General features: G+C 39.5%; 1 protein-coding gene across 4 annotated transcripts; it reads right to left on the minus strand.

The window, feature by feature from the left end:
- Positions 1-763: 763 nt before the first annotated feature.
- On the minus strand, positions 764-8,301 carry ccdc112 (coiled-coil domain containing 112). 4 transcript variants are annotated; one of them, XM_074637736.1, is made up of 14 exons: positions 8,236-8,301; positions 6,366-6,490; positions 5,274-5,395; positions 4,910-4,999; positions 4,630-4,705; positions 4,123-4,249; positions 3,693-3,809; positions 3,376-3,513; positions 2,369-2,490; positions 1,990-2,116; positions 1,641-1,808; positions 1,335-1,433; positions 1,105-1,223; positions 764-999 (listed from the first exon to the last, which is right to left on the minus strand). In XM_074637736.1, exons 1-14 carry the CDS (start codon positions 8,296-8,298, stop codon positions 969-971), a joined length of 1,524 nt encoding a protein of 507 aa, XP_074493837.1. In that variant the 5' UTR covers positions 8,299-8,301; the 3' UTR covers positions 764-968. The 4 variants fall into 4 exon arrangements, with proteins under 4 accessions (XP_074493837.1, XP_074493838.1, XP_074493839.1 ...); XM_074637737.1 differs by lacking the exon at positions 8,236-8,301 and adding an exon at positions 7,420-7,487; XM_074637738.1 differs by lacking the exon at positions 8,236-8,301 and adding an exon at positions 6,578-6,601.
- Positions 8,302-21,784: the final 13,483 nt, after the last annotated feature.

Below are 21,784 nucleotides of genomic sequence, written 5' to 3' on the forward strand. Positions count from 1 at the left end.
TATTGCACCTCATGTACAAAACTTAACATCTTTTGGCAGGACTTCTCTGACATTATGACAAGATTTACAGGATTTACCTTCCCATTGGATCTGCAAATTTGCTTATTAGGGAATTTCACAGTCATTAGTACACCTTTAAGAAATTTTCAAAAAAAGTTTTTAGAAATAGCTCTATGCCAGGAAGTGTATAGCAATTACATGGAAGTCTGATTCCCGTCTCCTCATATCTAGATGGCTTCTGGAAATGAACAGATGCATTCCACTTGAAAAGATCACATATACCCTGAGAAATGAATACAACACCTTTCTGAAGATTTGGCAACCCTATTTGACCTATATGGACTCCTTACCAACACTTATATCGGATTTGATATAACAAAATTGTCAGGCTTGATACATCATTAGTCATCTGAATAAGTCAGAACACTGCATCTCGCTATTTATGATTTCTTTATTTGTGTATTTAATTTGTTTCTTCTATATCCTATTTAATTAAATTGATCGTTAACTAGCCTACTCCTTTTGAGTATGGTTCTTTTTCAGTTTGTATGTGGCTGGGATATAGGGAGGGAATTTGGAGCCATGTTTGTGTGAGTTTGTGTTTTGTATGTTTTTTATATTTGGTAAACTAAAAAAATTTGAAAATAAGATATTAAAAAAAAGAAAAAATTGTATTGTTGGATATTACTTTTGCTGTGAATACCCCAAAACACTGTTGTCAGTCCACCATTTTTAACAGAGCACCACCAGAGATGAGAAGTTGTGAAGTTTACAAAAGCTTTTATTTAAAATAACATTTCTGTAAAATGCAAGTTAATTTAATTCATAGCAGCACACAGTAGATTCAAAGAAAGGCACAATCTGGTGTTGAGGTCCTGTTGTGTGCATTTAATCTAATTTCCATAAAGACAGAAAACTGAATTCTGAATGCATTTAAGGACTCTTCAGTTGACTTCCATTGTATCTCATCACAGGCCTTGTCTCCAAGTGGGAACAGCTCTGCAACAAGATGGCAGGAGATTTCAGTGATTCACCTATTATTACCCACAGGTTTCCAAATAGAAACCTGACCTAGTGATTGTGTAAAAGTTGGGGCAATCAGACCTGTGAAACATCTGTAGCAAAGGCCCTCCTCCTGAAGGTCCAACGTGTTTCATTCGCTCCTCCCAACCCTTAGTGGGACGAGTAAGTCTGGAGGGGTCTCTGCTGACATGACCATCCCCCTGAATGAAGAACAAACATTAACCTTTACCTAAACCCACAACCCCATTTATTTAAGATCTTTACATTTTGTGATTAAAATGTTTGTGACTTGTTCACTGTGCAACCCTTACCTTCTCCTTCAACTTAGCAGTGATTCTCATCTGTCTTTCCTCTTCCTCTTTTTCCCTCAGCTGTTTCTCCTGAAGCTTTGCCTCCACCTTGTGAAGATCCTGCAAAAAGGCAGAGACAAGCTTTGTATTTTACATAGTTTAGTGACTTCTCTTCTAACATTAGCCATCTCTTAAATACATCGCAACCTCACAAAACAATAACTGTGCTCTAGTGAGACAGCCTGGCCCTTGAAAGCGGTAACACCAGGCAAAACAGATCAAACAACTGGTGTTTCTTAGTGTCTCTGTGATTCTCAGAATTCGTACCCTTTCATTAAAGCGTTTGATGCCCTTTGCTGCCTCCCTTCTCCTCTCATCCATCTCCCTCTGTTCCTCCTCTCTCCTCCTCATCCCCTGTTCCTCCTCCTCCTCTCTCCTCAGTCGTAGCTGCTCCTCAACGGTCAGCTTCACCTCCAGCTGCCGGCGACGCTCTTCCTGATAAACAGAAATCATTTTGATAAAGCTAAGGGCACCAACCATGCACCTATGCGTATGCGTATCAATTTTCATGCCAAATAAATTCAGAAACACAGAGATAAGTACATACCAATACAGAAGCACTATCTTTGATGAAGCACAACTACATTAAAATTACTTTTCACACACGCAAAAGCACCTTTGCCTGTCTCCTCATTTGTATCTCCTTAGCCAGCCTCTGCTCCTCCTCCTGTTCCTCGCTCCTCCTCTTCTCTTCCTTCCACTGCTCCATTCGTCTCATCGCCTCCCTCCTCTCCTCCTCAGTCCTTAAACAGAAGAGGATAAAACACACTTAAACAGACATGACACCAAAGTGACAATAACAAAGACTATGAGCAAATAAAGTCCCCAAATTCACCTTTATTTAAGGTGACCAATGACACACTTTGGGTGCTCATCAGATCTGGTGGGATCTTATGACTTGAGGGTGCATTTCACTGCTTTACCCATGGAATCAATGTCTGCTACACCTCGTCATTCTGTTTTTTATTTTCTATTCTGCTCTTCTTCTGACTCACCTGTGTTGGTGGGCCTGGCTCTTGGCCTCCTTCTCTCTCCTTCCTGCCTCCTCCACCTCCTCCTGACGCTGTATTCTGGTCTGGAGTGCCTGATGCTTGCTGGCTTTCCACCGCTGAATAGCCTGGGTTTGGTATGAAGACAAGTAGCAAAAATGGAAACCATGAAATATTTAGAAGACAGTACCACAGCTACCAAACAGCTCTTTCTGAGCTCCCAGTTTAATACAGGATAAAGACAACTGTAACTGAAGTTAATGGAATACAAGTGTACAAGCCCTGTAGGCATACTATTGGAAACTATTTTTTTGTTTGTTTTTTCTTTTTTTTGTTGTTGTTTTTTTTATTGTCCTGGTGGTATGCTGTGTCGTGTTTGAATTTATCTTTTATGTACTATAGAAGCCAAAGACAAATTTCCACTAAGGTGGACAATAAAGTCAAAGTAAAGTAAAGTAAATTAATCAATTTATAGCAGAGATAGGAAGGCAATCCAGACACTCAAAAATATTAGAACAAGTGAGGAAGGAAATATATTAACAAGCCTTTATTATAGTGGCTAAATCATTAAAAAAAATCATGTTTCAACCACTGTAGGTCTTTGTCAGGGCTTTTAAGCTTAGGCTAAGGTCTTTTTAAGTGCCTGGATTGCCTTCCTTCTTCTATCCTGATTTTTTCCCCATTTTCCAAGAGCACCCAACACTTTTTTGAATTAAGGTTGAGTATGCAGTTATCTCTTTCCAAATTTATAATAGAGGTTGGACTATATTGTACATACAAACATAATTTTGAAGATGTTGAAATTATATTTAAAAAAAATAATAGAATAGAATAGAATGAAGTGATGAGAGTTTTAAATAAATAGTTTATAATAAAACTATATTTAGAATGTAGAATGGAAAAAAGGAAATTCAATTTGGGATGTTGGTTGTCAAGTCTGGGAGAGTTGAAAGTAGAATTCGGGACAGTTGCGGGACACTGAGGAAATAAGTTAATTCGAAGTCCTGCTCCACCTCTCTCTTTTTGTCCTGTAGGTGGATCAGCTCCTGATGCCAGTCCTCGTGTTGTTCTATCTCCTCCAGTGTTTTACCAGGCAGGTACAGCTTGGCCTCTTTCCTGTAGGCCGGTTGCCCGCTGTGCTTTGTCCACACCTGTAAATCAAACGGATTAGAGTAGGTCAGACAGGGATCTTACAGCAATTAACCTTTGTCTTGCATCTGCTACAAGACTGTTGGTGTTCAGTGACTGTGTGCAATGATCTGCAAGTGAAAGGTGGCAGAAGGAATGAGCATTTTCAATACAACAAAACAGAATAACAATGATGTGTTACTTTTAGGAAGGCTTGGTGGTCATATTGGTCCCAGCCACCACACGGGCCTCCAGTCTTCAGCAGGAAAGCCTCCAGTGCACTGACCTCTGCAGGGAGGTCTCTGTCCGGGGGTTTGGTCTTATGGACAAACAAAATGCAATGAATGAAATGCTGCATGGGGTCCAAATTCTGGATGCATTTTGAAAAAAGACATAGGAATTTTTCTGTTGACTCCTAACACTTTGTAAAATGTATTAAGAAAACGTTCTTATAATTTCAAAACATGTTTTTTCTGTTTCAACAGCTCAAAAGCAGTAATCCTGTGGTATTTATTTATCACACTCTAATTCTAAGATTCAATACTCAAACTTGGCTCTCCCTCCTCTTTTCCTTGTAGAAATGATGGACAACAGAGAAAATACAGAAAGGAGGAAGATGAGGAGAGGGAGACCTTCACAGTGGGAGCTGGGTGTAGTTTGGGGTCTGATTTGACAGCTAGGCTCAAGTTTTCAATCTTCTTCTCATAAGCAGCAATCTCCTGTCTGCACGTCCTCTCCTCCTTCAGAAGCTCCTCAAAGCTGAGAGGAGCAGAGAAACACAAAGGAGGACTGTCATCATATTTTCATTAGAGTACATGTATTCATTCCCAGTGTGGAGCTAACATTGATCAGAGGCTGTTACTTGCCTGCGTACTTGGGTGTACATACCCGTTTAATTTTTTAATAGTTTTAACTTTTATTTATCTATTTTTTTTTTTATTAGATTAAATATGTATTGTATTGCATTATATTAAATTGTGTGTGTCTCTAATTTTGTGCTCTCTGTGTGTGTATGTAATTAACTGAACATTATAAGTTAAAAGTGGTATTTCTTAAAGGGCATTATATCGTATAAGGGTTTCTACTTTTCTGGTTACTGAGTCAAAGTTGGTCTAAAGTTGTTCAGTGTATCCTGTTACCATGACCGCTGGTCCTCTTTTAGGGCATTTATTGAGATTTCCACCTCTGACATTATTTCCTTCAGTCTTTCAATCACTGAAAACAAACCAAGTAGAATTGCAGGAACATTAATAACACTCTGATTTTCATTGTACATGATTATGACACTGCAATCACCACACTTTCACATATTTATGTAGCAGAATGTCACAAATATTGATATAAATGATGACAAAAAAGTACTGAATGTCTCACAAGATGAATGACTGATAGAATAAAACTGTATGGTATAAAACTTACACTCAGGAGTCGGCTTCACATCTATTAGCTGTCTCTGAAACTTCCTCACACCATTATGAATCTTCACTAGCTGCTTTTGAAGATTCATCTCTAAAGAAAGAAAATGCAAAAAACGTTATGAATAGCTGTTTTTTTTTGTTTTTTTATCAAAGTGGTAAAGTGTTGAGGGTGGATGTTTCCGTTAACATTAGTTTATGACTCCACTTCCAGGGAGTAGCCATTAAAAAAGCAACTGGATATAAATCCTCACAGTAGAGTATTTTATACCCCATGGTAATAATTCTGTCTCAGAGGCCCTCTCAGCCTGCCACATTAAAACATCTGGGGAAAATGTAAGCACAGTGTAATGCAAAGAAAGACCCACTCTCAGCATTTCTTTCTTCCTCCAGCACTTTCTCGTACTCTTCCACTTCTCCCGGCACATCCGTCCAGCCATTCTTTCTGCACTGAACACTCAGCGTCCTCTCTTTCTCCAACTTTTCAATCCTGTGAAGAAAGAGGAGACAACTTAAATTACATCATTGACCAGTGAAGACACACCGATATTAAGGTGTTAACTCTCCCAAAAGCTCAAGAATTGATTTGACGTGTTACAGTGGTTTCGTGATTGGTTATATTAATACAGCACAAATAAGGAATGTGCCTTACTTTTCTGTTTTCAGCATGAAAGTGAAAAGTATAAAATGGGTTTAGCATGTCTCCTTTACAGTACTGACTCAGCTGCACCAGATCAGTTCTTGCTATTGTCGAGGTTGTATGAGAGTTTTATTTTACTCCTCATTCAAAACATGTAAGTGAAGCAATTTGGGCCAAAAGTTACATACAAACACAGATGAAACACAGGACTGGACAAAACAAAACAAACACATTACAATGTCATGCAATCTAGTACATTATTCCTAACAGTGAATACCATCTTTTGAAGCTTATATATGATGTAATGTTTTGAGGCTGTGGTTTGTGGTAATGTTGTTGAATAAGTATATTAGAGGGACAGCTCAGGTTAGACGGTTTGGAGAAAAAGCGAGCGACAGGCGAGATTGAGATGGTTTGGACATGTGCAAAGGAGAGATATACTGGGTATACTGGGAGAAGGATGCTGAAGATGGAGCTGCTAGGCAAGAGGAAAAGAGGAAGGCCAAAGACGAGGTTTATAGATGTGGTGAGGGAGGATATGCAGGTGGTTGGTGCGACGGAGGAAGATGCAGAGGACAGGAAGACATGGAAACAGAAGATCCGCAGTGGTGAAAAAGAAGAAGAAGAAGAAGAAGAAGAAGAAGAAGAAGAAGAAGAAGAAGAAGAAGAAGAAGAAGAGTTTGTGGTAATGTTGAATTTCACTTATTGTAAAGCTTTCTAATCATGTTATCCACCCATTGTAGCTGTACAGTGAAAGTTACGTGTTTAAAGATTTAGAATTAGATATGAAATAAATAACACTGAGAAGCTTTAAACTTACTGCCTCCTGTTTGTCTCGGCTTCCCTGAGAAACTGAGCAGCTCTCTGCCTGGCGAGCCTCTGATCTTCGCTGTCATTGCTGACAGGAGGTGATGTGCAGACCTGCTGGACACTGCTGGAGTCTCCCTGCTCACATTCATGTAGAGAAAGCAAAACACAACAGCTGATAGTAATGCAGTATATAACAGAAAATGGAAGGTATACATTGAATACATTTTGCATCGAGCTTCCTCTAGTGGCGTCCGATAATGGAACACTGAAGACATCACCATGAGTAACCAAGTAACACACAAGTGCTGCGTTCCAAATCACATACTTTTTCTTTTTACTTCAGTACGTACCGCAGCTGCACTTATAAAGTAGGTACTGTTGCATGCAGTATGCACACAATTGGGACATACAACTTTATTATAACTTTGTCCCAATTGTTATGCAGTACATACTACCTCATCATAACATTGCACAGACATTGACCCTCTTGCTCAGAGGAATGCAACCAGATGTGCACTCCAATACTCATAATACCATACTATTTAGTATGCCAGGAAAGATTTGATATATCCCAAAACATAGTATGTCAAATGCAAAAGGCTATTCTGACCCACAATCCTCTGCACAGCAAATACATGAGCAAAAGTATCAAAGTTCAAGATGCAATGTTATGACAAAGTAGTATGTCCCAATTGTGTGCATACTACATGCAACAGTAGTATGTACACACAAGGTGTCTATATTAGCTAGTAGGAGCAATATATCCTCTTACAAAACACCATACAAACAGAATTATTATTGTTAATTACATTAATTATTTCATTATTATTAATTACACAGCGAGTGTAACGTTACATCGTTAGTTATCCAGCAGTATCCTCTCTGTCATGTAACTCTATATAAGCTTAGCTATGGAGGCTAACGTTAGCTCGTCAGTCGTCCCAACAGTTCGCCCTTTTCTCCTGCTCTTCTTGACATTTTTAAACATTTGAGAGATATAAAAAGTTGTCTACTACACGGCAGTTTGATAATAAATGTAGTGATTATATCTCTGTGATAGCTACCGAGCAATGTTTATCTTTATCACCGCGTCGTGTGGTTGCCATGGATGTAGTAAAGGTGGTTGCTAGGGTGGCCACATTAAATAAACTTTATTTAAAACCCTCCTGTAGTGCTCCTAGTAGTAGTTACTGGTTCACACCAGCAGAGGTCGCTGCTGCTCATCATGAATGGATTGTCTGTGTGATCATTACAGACTGAGTAGTAGGACTGGAACATAATATAACTGGAGCTGTAAATGGTGATGATCAGACTCTCCATGATGGAAGACAAACCTAATGTAACCTAAGAGACTGTAACCATGACAACAGAGTGCTTAACCGTAGCCAAATGACTTGTTTTTCCATGAGATAATCAGACTGAATGGGTCTAAAAATAACACTGCAGCCTGTAAAAATACACACCACGTGTGATTGTTGAATGTGAACTCCTCCCCAGATTGCTAAACTCACAAATTGCCTTTAAAAATATTTAGGACATGATGTTGGTGTCCTCAATAGTGGCCTGATAATCACACTGACTTACACTTTAATAGGCTTCTTTATCAACAAGTAAGTACAACTACAAGTATACCTTTCTGTAGGCCTATAAGGCAAGAATACTAAATTATACTTTTCTTAAGTATATCTCGATCAAAAGATTAAAGGGACTCTATGTAAGAATCAGAAATGCTTGTTAACAGCGACACCTGTGGCTGTTAAGTCAACGAAAGTCAGTGTTGGGCTCGCGCTTGCTCGCTCTAAATAGACATGAACGAGCATCGCTCAAAACAGTGAGGCGACACACGTCAGCTAAAAGCACGAGATCACTCTATATTTCACCTGCTTGGCAGTAATGTTAGCTGACCAGACGAAGGTCTCTCCATGAATCATCCTTATTATCATCCATCCTAGTGTCGGCTTTTCCTGCTTCAGCCTCCCTCCCGGTGTCCCGAGACACCGGCACCCGGTCAGAGACGATAACGTTTCTCGCTGCGAAGCCCCGTCACTTCACAAGACAAGGAAAACCTCTGTTGGTCTGGAGGAGCTACAGCATTTATTTCTGCACAAACGTCCACGTTTCAGAGCTACGAAGTCTACAAAGCTACGAAGTCTTCTGCAGTGTGTAGTGTACGTGCATGAATGTGAGGTGGAGCAAGCTGTCAGTGAAGGCAAGCAGGCAGAGGAGCAGAGGAGCAGAGACTCCGGCCCTGGAGACCAAAGCTACGGTCTCCCCCGCGAACTACAACCGCGGCCAACACTGTTTAGCAAGACGGGCTTCACTAGAGTTCACTAGTTTGTGTTGGAATCTTGTCTGAACAGCGTAGCCACACGCGAGCGCGCATGGGACACTGACCCGGGTGATTTATACGTGTAAGAAGTTAGAAACAGTCCCTTTAAGTACAAGTAGGCCTATAAGCCAAGTATACTTAGACTTTTCTGTATACTTGTCAGTATGAGCCAAGTAAACTATGTATACTTTTGTGAAGTATATCTCTGATAAGTACATAAAAAGTAAACCGAAAGTATACTCTCTTATTTTAAGTTTAAAAGAAGTATACTAATAGCACACTTGAATGAACTCAATTGCTGAGATGAAGGGAGGATTCAGAGGTCTTGAGCCAGGCTACTTCAATGGCAGATATGGCCAGGTTAAAAAGAAGAAGGCTTCATTTTGACATATGTTTTTGTGATAACCAGGATAACTAAGACCTTTCTTCTGTGGCCCAGTTCCTGAGGCAGACTACATCTGAGTGTACCCTGCTACAACTAGATGGTTAGAGTTACCTACGCACATCTCTCTCTCTCTCTCTCAAATAACTGCTCATGTTGTCTGCCGAGGCCTTGGTTTATTTCTGTAACAGCCTTTTTATGATGGCCAACAGCTATAATTATTATGAGAGCTGGCCGAGTGACAGTCAGAGAGAAAAGAGGAGAGAGAAAGAGAGAGTGAGTGAGAGGGAGTAAAAATAGGAACCTGAATCCATTATTGAGTGCAGATATTGGGAATGGTCTCTCCCGTGGGTGCAGAGGCAGAGTTGTCGTCGCAACATAAATAGCAACCGCTCTCCTTAATGAAGACTGTTACAATTTCCTGTCTTCGTCCTCAGCCAAGGGACTCACTTCATTTGATAAATGAATGAGCCTTCAACTGTGTTGGCATAACAAATTAAACAAAACATGCTGGTATAAAGCAGGGGGTTTCCAAACAGGGATTCAGGTACGAAAATGTAAGTGGTAAAGTTTAGATCAGCTCTTAAAATAAACTACTAGTCTAACACTATGTCTTTTTATTCTGAATAACATCTTGTGAGAAAGAGTGTCCAACATCTCAACTCAAGGTACACCTACTAGCTTTTTCCAGACCTTTCAACTGCTCTCTCACAGTCTTCCTTATGGGATATAGTTTGTTCAGTTGTCATGGAGATAGCTCAGTTGTCATCATGTGACCGGAGTTAACATGTGTTCGTGGTGGAAGAAGTACTTGGTTCTTTTACTTAAATAAAATTAGTAATACCGCAGTCTAGAAAATAATCCTGCATCCAAACACATGAGTGTTAGCATCAAATATATTTAACTTATGCATTAACGTGTACGCATCATTAATGTTGTTTTAACTACTTTATATACTGCTGGGTAGCATAATCTATAATAATACACCATCATTTAGTTGTCGAATATATCTTGTATTAACAATCAGAATCTGCAATGTAACTAAAGCTGTCAAATAAATGTAGTGGAGTAAAAGTATAAAGCAGCATAAAATAGAAATACTCAAGTAAAGTACAAGTACCTCAACATTGTTGTTCAACCACTGCACAAAATTGATATCGCGTGATGACAACTGAGCAAACTTTATCTAAAGATACACTATAAAGATCTGGAAAGAACTAGTGAGTGGACCTTAAGTTATTTATTAGTTATTTATTTTTTTGTCAAAGTAATTTTTTGACACTCTCTCACAAGAGTCAAAGTGTTTCCCTCACACAGGACAACAAAAAAGGGAAAGTGCGAAAGAAAGACAGACATGACCTTTGACCTCTTCTTAAGAGCTTAATAGGCTGTTTGGAGATGTTATGAGACCTGATCTCTGTAAACTGAGAGGTCAGTTTTGCATTCATTGGTCACTGGAACTCTGAGCTTCCCTCCTGTCGCTTCTTTGAATTAGACATGTTTATTTATGACACCTGCCGCGGTGATGATGTGTGTGTTTTTGTGTGTGTGTGTGTGTGTGTGTGTGTGTGTGTTTCCAGCGGGAGCTCCATAGTTGTGCCCGTACTCTTACACCACAGGTCAGGTGAGTGTGTTTACGTGTGTGTGTAAACCTTCTGTCCTGCTTGCTGTCATCCTATTACTGGACGGGAGTGTTTTCAGTCAACATGCCTGCTTTAATTAAGGGTTAACTATGTGGACAAACACATAAACAACATGCACAGACAAAAATGCATACCTGCACACACACACACAAACACACAAACACACGGCCACACACAGACAGACACACAATTTGCTCTGACACTTGACTAGTGCTGTAATTGTATATGGTGTTAAAAAGAAACATGATCTGGCCACGTCCTGCACATGTTGGGCATGTTAGACTCAGACAGGCAACTGCACATGCATTCATGTGTGTGTGTGTGTGTGTGTGTGTGTGCGCGCATATCAGTATATGTGTGTGGTAAGGAGCTTGGGAAGGCAGGGGGAAAGCGATCAGTCTAATAGGTTTTCCTGCTGTGCCTGAGACTCGTACCCTCTCTCTGAATCTCTCTAGTGACGTCAGCATATCAACATTTCTCCACCTTTTGACCTGATCGAAAAAAGGTCGGTGATGACAAAGTTTAGACAGATTGCGATGAGTCTTTGGCATAGAGACCTTAATGGTCTCCAGAGGTTGAATTCTGATTACTTCAGTGATCCTCTGACCTTTCATTTAACACCACCAGCAGGTCAAAGTGTCCCCTTGATCCGCACTTCAGCTCAGCTTGAAATGAGTCGTAGCATTTATGCACAAATATTGAAACTATTTGTGCATGTTTTTTTTAATGTACTTGTCTTAAAATGATAATTTTGTGGCATTTGCATGTTAAATAAGGTGTAGCCCGAAAGAAACACATTTAAATAACATACTTTATTGCTTAGAAACTCCAAAATATGATTGAATTATAAAGAGCGAGCTATATCAGTGCTTCCAGGAAGTTAAACCCTTATTGCTTCAGAGGGTTAACAACTGACAGCCTTTCAAACCTCCAGTCCTGTGACATTGAATTGGTTGATTTGATCAGGAAGTCTACAAAAATACATTCTGCTTATCTTTTAGAAGACCGTATGAATCTTGCACCACCTGGTAGCTCTGCAGCTCTATCCTGTATGTCGTTTTACTGATATTATCAGCCACTGAAGCGACGCTCTTCTCCAGATTGCCCCTTGCACATTCACTGTAACATAAGTCCTTCCCTTACACACTCACTTCACAGTCCTTAACTGACGTCCTCATATGACCTGCTGAGACAGAGTTATTATATGTTCTTACTCTAATGCTTTAAATGTGGCAAGGTTAGCACCTTGTCTCACATAATATAAATATAGGCTATATAAAACTGGGACATTTTGAGGTTCAAAGTTACCTTGGAAACAGATGCACCAAAGTGTCTATTTAGCTCCAGAGCAGCTATCAAATGGACCTTGTGGTGAGATCGTTTATATAAAAGTGAAGGTTTTCTTCTTGCTTTCTTTGTCTAGATTTTTTAAATAAATAAAATGTAGATAAACGTCCATATTTTTGCTTAATGATACAACATTTTGAGCTATTTAATTTGACTAATACACACAAGTGTATTCATGAAAAGTGGATGTGGAAGGAGTCTCTCCGTTTGTAATGCATTACATCGGAACTCCCATGGTTTTAATTTGATGATACTTTGATGTTACTCCTTATTATAGCCAACATATAATTTAATAAGACAAAGACAAGAATAAAGTCATTGCAAGTGGGTCACCCCTCCTGTCAGAGATTATTATCATTACTGTCATGGGATATACACAATCAGAAAGAATTTAGACTTATAAATATATGTCATATACTGATACTGAGCAATGAATCATTTTAGATTGCAATGCCTCTGCTAACAAAGTGTGGATTACTGAGGTTTGCTGAGGTTGAGACAACACAACAACAAATCTGTTTTAAGACTCAGTGAAGAAGAAGCTTCTGAGAGGATGGCAGCCAGCAGTTTATTATCACATCTCACTGTTGACTGTGCCACAGAGTAAGTGAGGTCACTTTTTGATTATACATTCTTACTGTAAAGGAATAGTTCAACATTTTAGGAAATATGCTTATTTGCAGTATAGTGGAAAATAACTAAGTACATTTACTCAAGTACTGTACTTACGTACAAGTTTGAGGTAATATACTTTATTTGAGTATTACCATTTTTTTGTTACGTTATACTTCTACTCCACTATATCTCAGAGGCAAATATTGTTCTTTTACTCCACTGCAATTATTTGACAGCTTTAGTTACTAGAGACTTGCTCCTTTTGCTATTTGACCTGATGATTTGTGATGAGATTAAAAAAAAAAGAGTTGTTCTTGCATGCCTCTACGGTGAACGCATAATCCAAAAACTTGATGAATTGAAGTAAATTCATATCAAAACATTAAAACTCTCACACACTTTAATACTCTATCAAAAGAATAAACTTAAGGGTAATTACTTTGCAGACTTTAATTATCAATACAAAATATAAATCAACTAATAAATGATGATATATTATTATGGATTAAGCTACCCAGCAGTATATAAGGTAATTACAATTAGCACCACCTGTACCAGCTCAAACATTATAATTATATTCCAATAATATAATACGCATCATTGAGAAATGAGCCATTCTGCATGATGAATACTTTCACTTTTAGTTCTTTAAGTATATTTTGTACTTTTACTTGAGTAAGATTTTGAATCCAGGACTTGTTCCAGTGTTTTTACGCTGTGGTATTGCTACTTTTACTTAAGTAAAACATCTGAGTACTTCTTCCACCACTGCTGATTCGGTTTCTTGCCGTGAGTTAGATGAGCAGATCATTTCCACTCTCATGCCTGTCATGTTAGCTTAGCTTAGCATAAAGACTGGAAACAGGGGCAAACAGCTAGCCTGGCTCTTCCAAAGGTAACAAAATCTGCCAATAGGCCTTTTTCACAGAAGACATTTCGTCTTGTCACAGTAAGAAAAGCACAGGTGTAAATAATAAAATGAATGATGGCTGAATTCCATTTAGTTGCTTTGATTTCAGGTTGCTGGGATTGTGCATGCTGGCTCAATGCAAAATGTCTTTGAAATACTTTAAATACTTTTTCATTTTCATTTCAAAAGGATGAACTTTTGGCTCATAAATGCATTTGTTCCGAGTTCTTGTAATGTTGTCACATCCCATTATCCTTTTTGTCTGAGGAAATACAAATTGAGAGATGGCCTACCCACTATCACTGAAATAGGTACTCATTTTTACTAGCTGTGTGTGTGTGGTGAGAAATGCTCTGAGAAAAACAGTTGTGACATTTTATACCCGGACAACTAATTTCTTTCCTTACAGCAAATTAACAAACACAGTTCACCCTGAACAAATTCAGACAGTGAAGCGATGTCATGTGAAAGTAAAGCAAAAATATCCCTGCTGCCGCAAAGTTCAGTACATCAACTTTACTGACTAAATCATATTACAGTAAAATGTCACGGCATCTGTTAAATACTGAGCTACAGCAGTGGCATGGCCCCTGTCTGTAAGTACTCTACAAGTTGATTAAGCTTTAACTAGAATAAGTGAATGAAGCTCACGTGGAGCCTCAGAGGGGGTTGTTAGAGGGGGTTTTACCACGCAGCTCTGTCACTGATCACCGTTAACTTTACGCCCTTCTTTGAGTTTCTCTGTGAGAGAGAGAAGTGCTAAAGTTACAGAGATGACCTGTGGGGGCTAGGAGAGGAGTTGATTGCAGACATGCTATGCAGGGTTCACAGGGTGTAATGCAAGTATGTGTGAGTGTGTGTGTGGTTTAATAAGCAGGCAGGACGCTCTAAAGTCCACGGCTGCTGGAGTCACCCTACCCGTGTTTTAATAGGAGGGACAACACTGCAGTCGGAGCAAGTGTCTCTTTCACAGAGAGAAAGTTCACCTCTTAAAGGGTTTTATGCTTTTATTTTGAAAATGAAATTATCATCACTTTTATGTACCTTTGAACTCTGGCAGAAGTTACGTCCTGGATCTGCTGTTTTTGGAGAAGACTTGGGAGGTTTCTGGCTTTTAAAGAATTGTCGTGCCTTGAGGACTTCTGAGGTGCCTACACATCAGCCACAGAGAGAAAAGCTTCAATAGAAAAAGCATTTAGAAGTGCTCTGACTGACTGACAGGTGCTTTGATGGGCAAACTGTGATTTCTACTTTCATTCTGACATGTGGGCGGATCAGCTCTTGTTTATTCCACTCCCTCTGCCACACCCATCACTTTCTGTGACTCTCTGTGCCCTCCTAAGTTTTTCAAGTCCCTTTGTCTTTTTAAATAACGTACTCCACCGGTTTAGCATTGCACTCCTATAACACCGGTGGATACATGAAAGACAGTTTTGACAAAAATTAAATATAAAAAGGTTCAAAATCAATGCTGCAAAATCAGAGATATAATTTTTTACTCCAAACATTCATCTTCCATGTCAAAACCTGGAGCCCACATTACCCTCAATGCAACTCAACCGTTTCCACTTCTTTCTAACTCCACCCCCAGACAGGCTATTCTTCACATATATAGTAATACGTCCTAAGACCTGTAAACAGACATTGATGGATACAATCCTTCAAGTACCATTTTAAAGCACAATATGTGTCTATCTGTGATTGCATGTACGATATGGAGGAAAGGGAAAACAGAGAGCTAAATTTAGATACAAGAGAGAGAGAGAGAGAGAGAGAGAGAGATGTGAAGGCTTGGATTGAGGTATCAGCTGTATCAGTGTGATCATGAGTAACGGACACCAGCAGGTTGGAGCATCTAGTTTATCCTCTGGACACTGGATCTGTCCCTGGCTGCTCAGGACCAGAGCAAACACTGTCGCTGCTTTTTGTGTAAATTATCGACTGCTGATAGGTGCCAGGACAGAAAAAAAGAGAGAGAGAGTGTGTGTTTGTGCATTTTCACACATGCAAGATTATTTTGTGTCTGGGCAATGGAGGCATGACATAACAGTCAAACTAGAAGACACTAGACAAGGAACATGATTACAATAGAATAGAGAGCCTAACCTTGTTTTATATATGAAGACATTTGGATGACAAAAATCTGCATTATGCATTCATACATTTGCCGCAAGGCTGCAGTTCTGACCATGACTGCTCTTTTTTATCTGCGCCCACATACTCAGGTCTGAGTTTGATAGCAGAGCCACAGTGAAATAAAGGTACAGTGAATGGTGATTCGACAGAAAAGGAGGTACCTTGTGGAAATGGTGGATTCTCAAAAGAGCGTGGGCAGGCCTGATGAGTCAGTGTGGCAGATGGTTTGGCATGGGCAACAAACGTGGGCACAGCCAAACATTGAGACTGATCAAGAGGAATTGTTGTGCAGGGTGAATGCTAAACGAGGGAAATGAAAGCGTTTCTATCTCGGTTTCGTATGAAATGAAGGAAATCACAAAGACAAACAAATGCAGAACAAAAACAAATGTTCAACTCAACATGCTTTCTATTGGTCGGAGATAAATATAATCGTGAGCTTGTATTGTAGAATGTGACCAGCCCTTTTTGATAAGTTATCATGATAAGGGAACTAGCCCAGACTTTGATATTTATCTTCTCGTGCTTGCTGAGTCATGTTACCTTGCAGGTTATGTACAGTAAATGGTAATAAAACATGCTTCTTGTATGTGAAGTGCAATTGCAACCTCATATTAAGTACTTTATGACTGTATGTCTGCAGGTACTAAGCTGGAGTTAATTTACTGAGGAACTATCTCATTGCATTTACAGTGATGGAAAAAATCACATTACATTTATTGTGATAAAACAACAATCCAACAAAAGCTAAACCATGAGTGGACCACAATATTCATAAAAAAAGTTTTGTTTTGATGGCTTAACCATCATGTTAAAGATCCCACAACCTACCTCACATTAGAATTACTGTAAGTATACATAAGAAAGCATTTTCTGCTCACCAAACTTTAATCAATTAAAAGTCTTGCAATCTTGCATCTCTGCTGTACTGATGAGGAGTGCAGTTTACAACTTTCTGCTTTCGGAAGAAGGGTGGAGGAAGTGGTTGAAGATCACAATATTTCTCTGAAATGCAGGCTACATAATGCCAAATGTAAATTCAACTCATTCTCATCCCAACTCGTCACATACTGCCGATTTGTCAAACCCCTTGGCGTCACTTTATTTTCGGAATCAAAACCACTATAGTTACCCTGGGCGTCACTTTAGGTTTAAGCAACAAAACCACATAGTTCGGTTTAGGAAAGAACTACATGGTTGGTCTTAAATCTACTATATTTGTACAGTGAAAATGACAAACAGCTGATTGTAAGGTGATGCATGGGACACAATCAGCGGTCTCCTGGATGAAAGCCTTGTGTTTGTTGTGTGTCTTTTTGCTCTTTAAACTACTACTACACAAAACCCCATCTTTCACAACCATGATAGATATCAGCATACTGTATGTGTGAATGGATGTAATAAAGACAGAGACACCGGTGATATGGGTAATACAGTAAGTTTGTGGTTTCCATGAACTTTGGTTCTAAATATCAAAGTAAAAGTCCTGAGCTTTACACACTGTAAATGAACTGGCGCCTGGTTTCTGGATTGTGAAGTAACAAATTCCTGGTTAATCTGTGAGAAAAATGGTCGCTGGGTTCGTCAGTGTCGCTGCTGCCAACTGTCACTGACTTGAGTTTCAGGAGGCCTTCTCCTGCGTATGTTTGTGTACTAGCAGCTGTGAAGGTTACCCCAAATGCCCCATGTACAGTAGCATGAGAAGGAGATCCATCTCCATATTTATCATCTCCTGAGCTGACTGGAGTATCTTTAGTAGAGATGTGGTGATAGCCAGAAGATCAAATGAGGCGACAGAGCTGTTAACAGTTGGGCTGTTAAGGAGCCGGAAAACTTATTTTCTCAAACAGATTCTATACTACGAGTGATGAAATCACATTTATTCATCCCCTTTTTTCAGTGAAAAATAATGCATATGTGTTTTAAATGTATAGATAATAGTTTGTTATTACTAAAAGGAAGAAAACTGTGGAAATATCAGAAATTCTACTATTTGTCCAACGTGTTCTCATCCCAACTCGTCATATACTGACACTTTGTCAGACCCCTCGGCGTCACTGTTCGGTCGCAGTAAACACCCGCTGTTTTGACTCAAACGAAATCACTTGCTTAGGTTCAGGCAACAAAACCACTATAGTTAGGTTTAGGAAAAAACAGCATGGTTGGGCTTAAAACGGCTACGTCTGTTCAGTGAAAATTACATTGAACGTTGTGAACATGGGACACGAGCGAACAGCTGATTGTAACGTGACGCGGGTGACGCAAACAGCGGTCTCCTGGATGAAAGCCTTGTGTTGAACCCATCTACCTCAGGGCAGCTGTAGCTCTGTGGGTAGAGTGGCAGGTCCTTTAACCACATGGTTGGTGGTTCGATCCGCGTCGATCCAAGTTGCTCCCCGGGCCAGCCCGCTGCTCCTAAATGCTTAGAATGGGTTAAATGCAGAGGTCAAATTTCATGTATGTACCTGTATGTATATGATGATTGTAATAAAGTTCAAATTACAGTACGTCACCACACCACTTTCTCTGAGCATTTAATATTGCCGCGGATGGGTTTACATTGTAGTTATTGGAAAGCTCGGCGCGTCTCATGCCGGCACTAAAAGGCACCTTGCGCTTCGGTATCAAACACTGATGACCACGACAAAGCCTCGGTGTATGATGCCCTGGGAATGAGAACAGGCTGTTTTGTCACAGCAGAATGGAGGGGCGTGTTAGTGTTGGTGTCTGTGTTTGATCGACAGCAGCTGCAAAAATAGGGGGCACCATCGTGAAACAAAAAATATAAAATATAAATGTTGAAGCGGATGAAAAAAAAATGCAATTGAGGCCAAGGCTTCAGGGGTTAAATATACAACAACATACTGTATATGAAAATATGCATCCCAACATGATCACAATGATAAGACTCCACTGGTGATTGAAAACACATCCGACTGGTAACATATACAGTATTAGAGTTTGACAGAAAGGTCACTGGAGAAGCTAAAATGGCCAAAGTAGAATATTGCATTAAAATGAATCAGGGCTAATGGTAGAAATAAGGCAACTGAGCAAACTCAAGTAGAATAACGTGGTACTCTTACAGGTTTAAAATAGACCTTAGAGAGGGTGTCCTGGTAGTTGAGGTTCATACCATGTGGCAGGGACGTCCCTGGTTTGATTCCAGCCAGATATCTTTGTTACCCCACATCTTCAGCTATCCAACAGAAGCAGAAGGCTAATACATAAATGAATAAACATAAAAATCTAAAAAAGCAACAAGGAGTGTGTGTGTGTGTGTTTGGAGGTGGTGAGTGGAAGTGTGTGTGCTTCTACGTGCCGTACGTGACGACGTACGTGATGTATACTTTCTTCAAATTAATCCTCAGCTGTATATTAATTAGCTTGTGTGTGTGTGTTGTTTGCATGTGCGTGTTTAATTTGTGTATTTGTTGTTATAATCACTACCATGCCAGCTAATTCTCCCTCTATTTATATGAGTGTTGTTTTGACAGCTGACGCAAAGTGGAAAGTGTTGGTGCCAGAGTGGTTGGAGAGCAGCGATCTCTCTCTCTCTCTCTCTCTCTCTCTCTCTCTCACACACACAATAGATAACTCATCCTTTACAGTCACACACACACTAGCAGTGTCCCTGGTCCAATCAGGGAGGATATGTGTGTGTTAGTGAGGCAGAAAGAGAAAGAGCGATGCAGAGACTGCAGTGTCCAGCCCAGACCAGTATCAGATTCAGACCCCAGTGATCCCCATGTTAATACCCCGCTTATCTATTTTAGCTCTCTTATGTAATCGGTCACGTTTCCCCAGCACCACTTTCTCAGTCACCACCTTCTCATACTTTCAGCAGGTGCTCCTCTCATCCATGGCGATGCACCACGAGAGCATCAAAGTAAACAGGGAAACAAAGTGGTACTCTGGTGAATCGGTGCAGATCCAACTCTGTTTAAGAAGGACAGTGTTGATAGATTAACTGTCCCACCAAGGCTGGAGGGCTCAAAGGAATCAAAGATGCAGTGGTGCCCAAAACAAATTGCAGTCTATGAGTTCAGCAAGTATTCACACCCAGGGGCTTGTGGAAATGTATTTGAACTCTGGAGTGTTGAGTTCATGTGGGCAGGTGAACACGCTCAAATTGGTTCGGCACTAAACTTACGGGTCTGGGTCCTCTCTCAAGTCAAAGTGAAGTGGCAATGTGTTTTGTTAAGAATAGGAATGTAATCTGAAGAACAGTAAACAGCATAGAAACATCTGGCTCTAAGGATGTAAGGAGGCAGATGTTGACATCTGATAACTAGCAGTTATTAATGCTTGGAAAGTCGAGCATAATGAAGGTCAAATGTAAAAACAAAAAAATGCCTGTGAAATGTTATGTGAGCCCGAGGTAATAAAAAATTAGGGCTGCAACTAACGATTATTTTCATTGTCGATTAAAGTTTAAAAAAAAACATGTGCTTCTGTGTCCTCCGGTGCTCCTAATGGCATATGCAAGATTTCACAGACCGGAGGAAAACAACCAGTCAGAGCTGATCTGGAGTCTGCTGTCCAGCTTCCGTCTATGAGAGCCGGCTGTCAATCACTCACGAACTCCGTCCAAACGGTCAAACTAGGCAGCGCTGATCAAATATGAATCAATATTCTGTTACTGTAATGCCTATTTCTCGCCTCAAATGTTTTCAGAATCATCTTGTAGTGCACTGTTTACCTGTAAAATGAGAAAGTTTGTGACCTGGCAGCCATGTTGAGATCTATTGAGGAAATACCAAGCACTGCCCACATGACCGGAACACAGCCAACAGGAACGCTCTCTCTCTGAAATGTCCTGTGATTGGTCAAAGTCTTCCGTCACGGGCTAGATTTTTTAAAGCCTGAACACAGAACCACGAGGAGGTGCAGAAGTTTTCTCTCAGAACACTTGAATTACAATATGCTGAAAGGTTATTATGGAATTTTTGCCCAATGATGCCAAAAAATTGTTGCCTACTGAAGCTTTAATCTGTCAATTATTTTCTTGATTGTTTGGTCTATAAAATGTCAGAAAATGTTGAAAAATGTCAATCAGTGTTTCCAAAGCCCAAGATGACATCCTCAAATGTCTTGTTTTGTCCACAACTCAAAGATATTCAGTTTACTGTCATAGAGGAGTTAAGAAACCAGAATATATTCACATTTAAGAAGCTGGAATCAGAGAATGTTGACTTTTTTTTTTCTTTAAAAATTACTCAAATAGATTAATCAATTATCAAAATAGTTGGCGAATGATTTAATAGTTGACAACTAATTGTTTAATCTCTATATCAAATGCATTGTTTTGACCAACTAACAGTCCAAAACCCAAATGTTTTCAATTTACAATGATATAAAACTGAGTAAATCAACAAATCTTTGCATTGGAGAAGCTAGATTACCAGAGTATGGTTGACATTTTTGCTTGATTAAACAACTGAAATAATTAAATGATTATTAAATTTGCATATCTATTGATTGATTTAGCAATTAATCAACTAACAGTTCTAAATCTGGAAGGTGAATTAAGATAAAGTGAGCAGGGAAGGCCAAAATGTTTACCAAAGTTTCAACAACTTGTTTTCTATTTTGTGTTAATTTTCACCTGACTGGCAAAATCTTTTAAAACTATTTGTTGAGTCGTGATCCAATAAATTCATCCATAAAATGTCAACCTGAGAGCAGACAACAGTGTCCTCTGCTGCCGTGGTGACCAAGGTAAGACAGAGAGAAAAGGAGAGTAAAGATAGAAAGTGAGGAGTTGGCAGACAGAGAGCTACAGACAAGGACAGACAGATAAATGTAAAGACGGGAAAAAGACAAAGTAATAAATCAGTAAGTGAGACAATAGCTTTAAGTTCTCATTCATAATTGTCTACTTTGTTACTGCTCTCATGAATGTGCTCTCAGCATGTCAGTAAAACCTGAATTGACCTGAAATGGATCCACTGTAAAAACATGCACTTATATTATTTGGTTAAAATAAAAGTTACAAGTTGTTAGGACTTAGAAACATAAAATCAGCAGCATTCAAAATAAAATTTAAACTGTGCCAAGCTTGTCT

The sequence above is a fragment of the Sebastes fasciatus genome, chromosome 6 (genome assembly GCF_043250625.1).
Source record: "Sebastes fasciatus isolate fSebFas1 chromosome 6, fSebFas1.pri, whole genome shotgun sequence".
Taxonomy (NCBI): Eukaryota; Metazoa; Chordata; class Actinopteri; order Perciformes; family Sebastidae; genus Sebastes; species Sebastes fasciatus.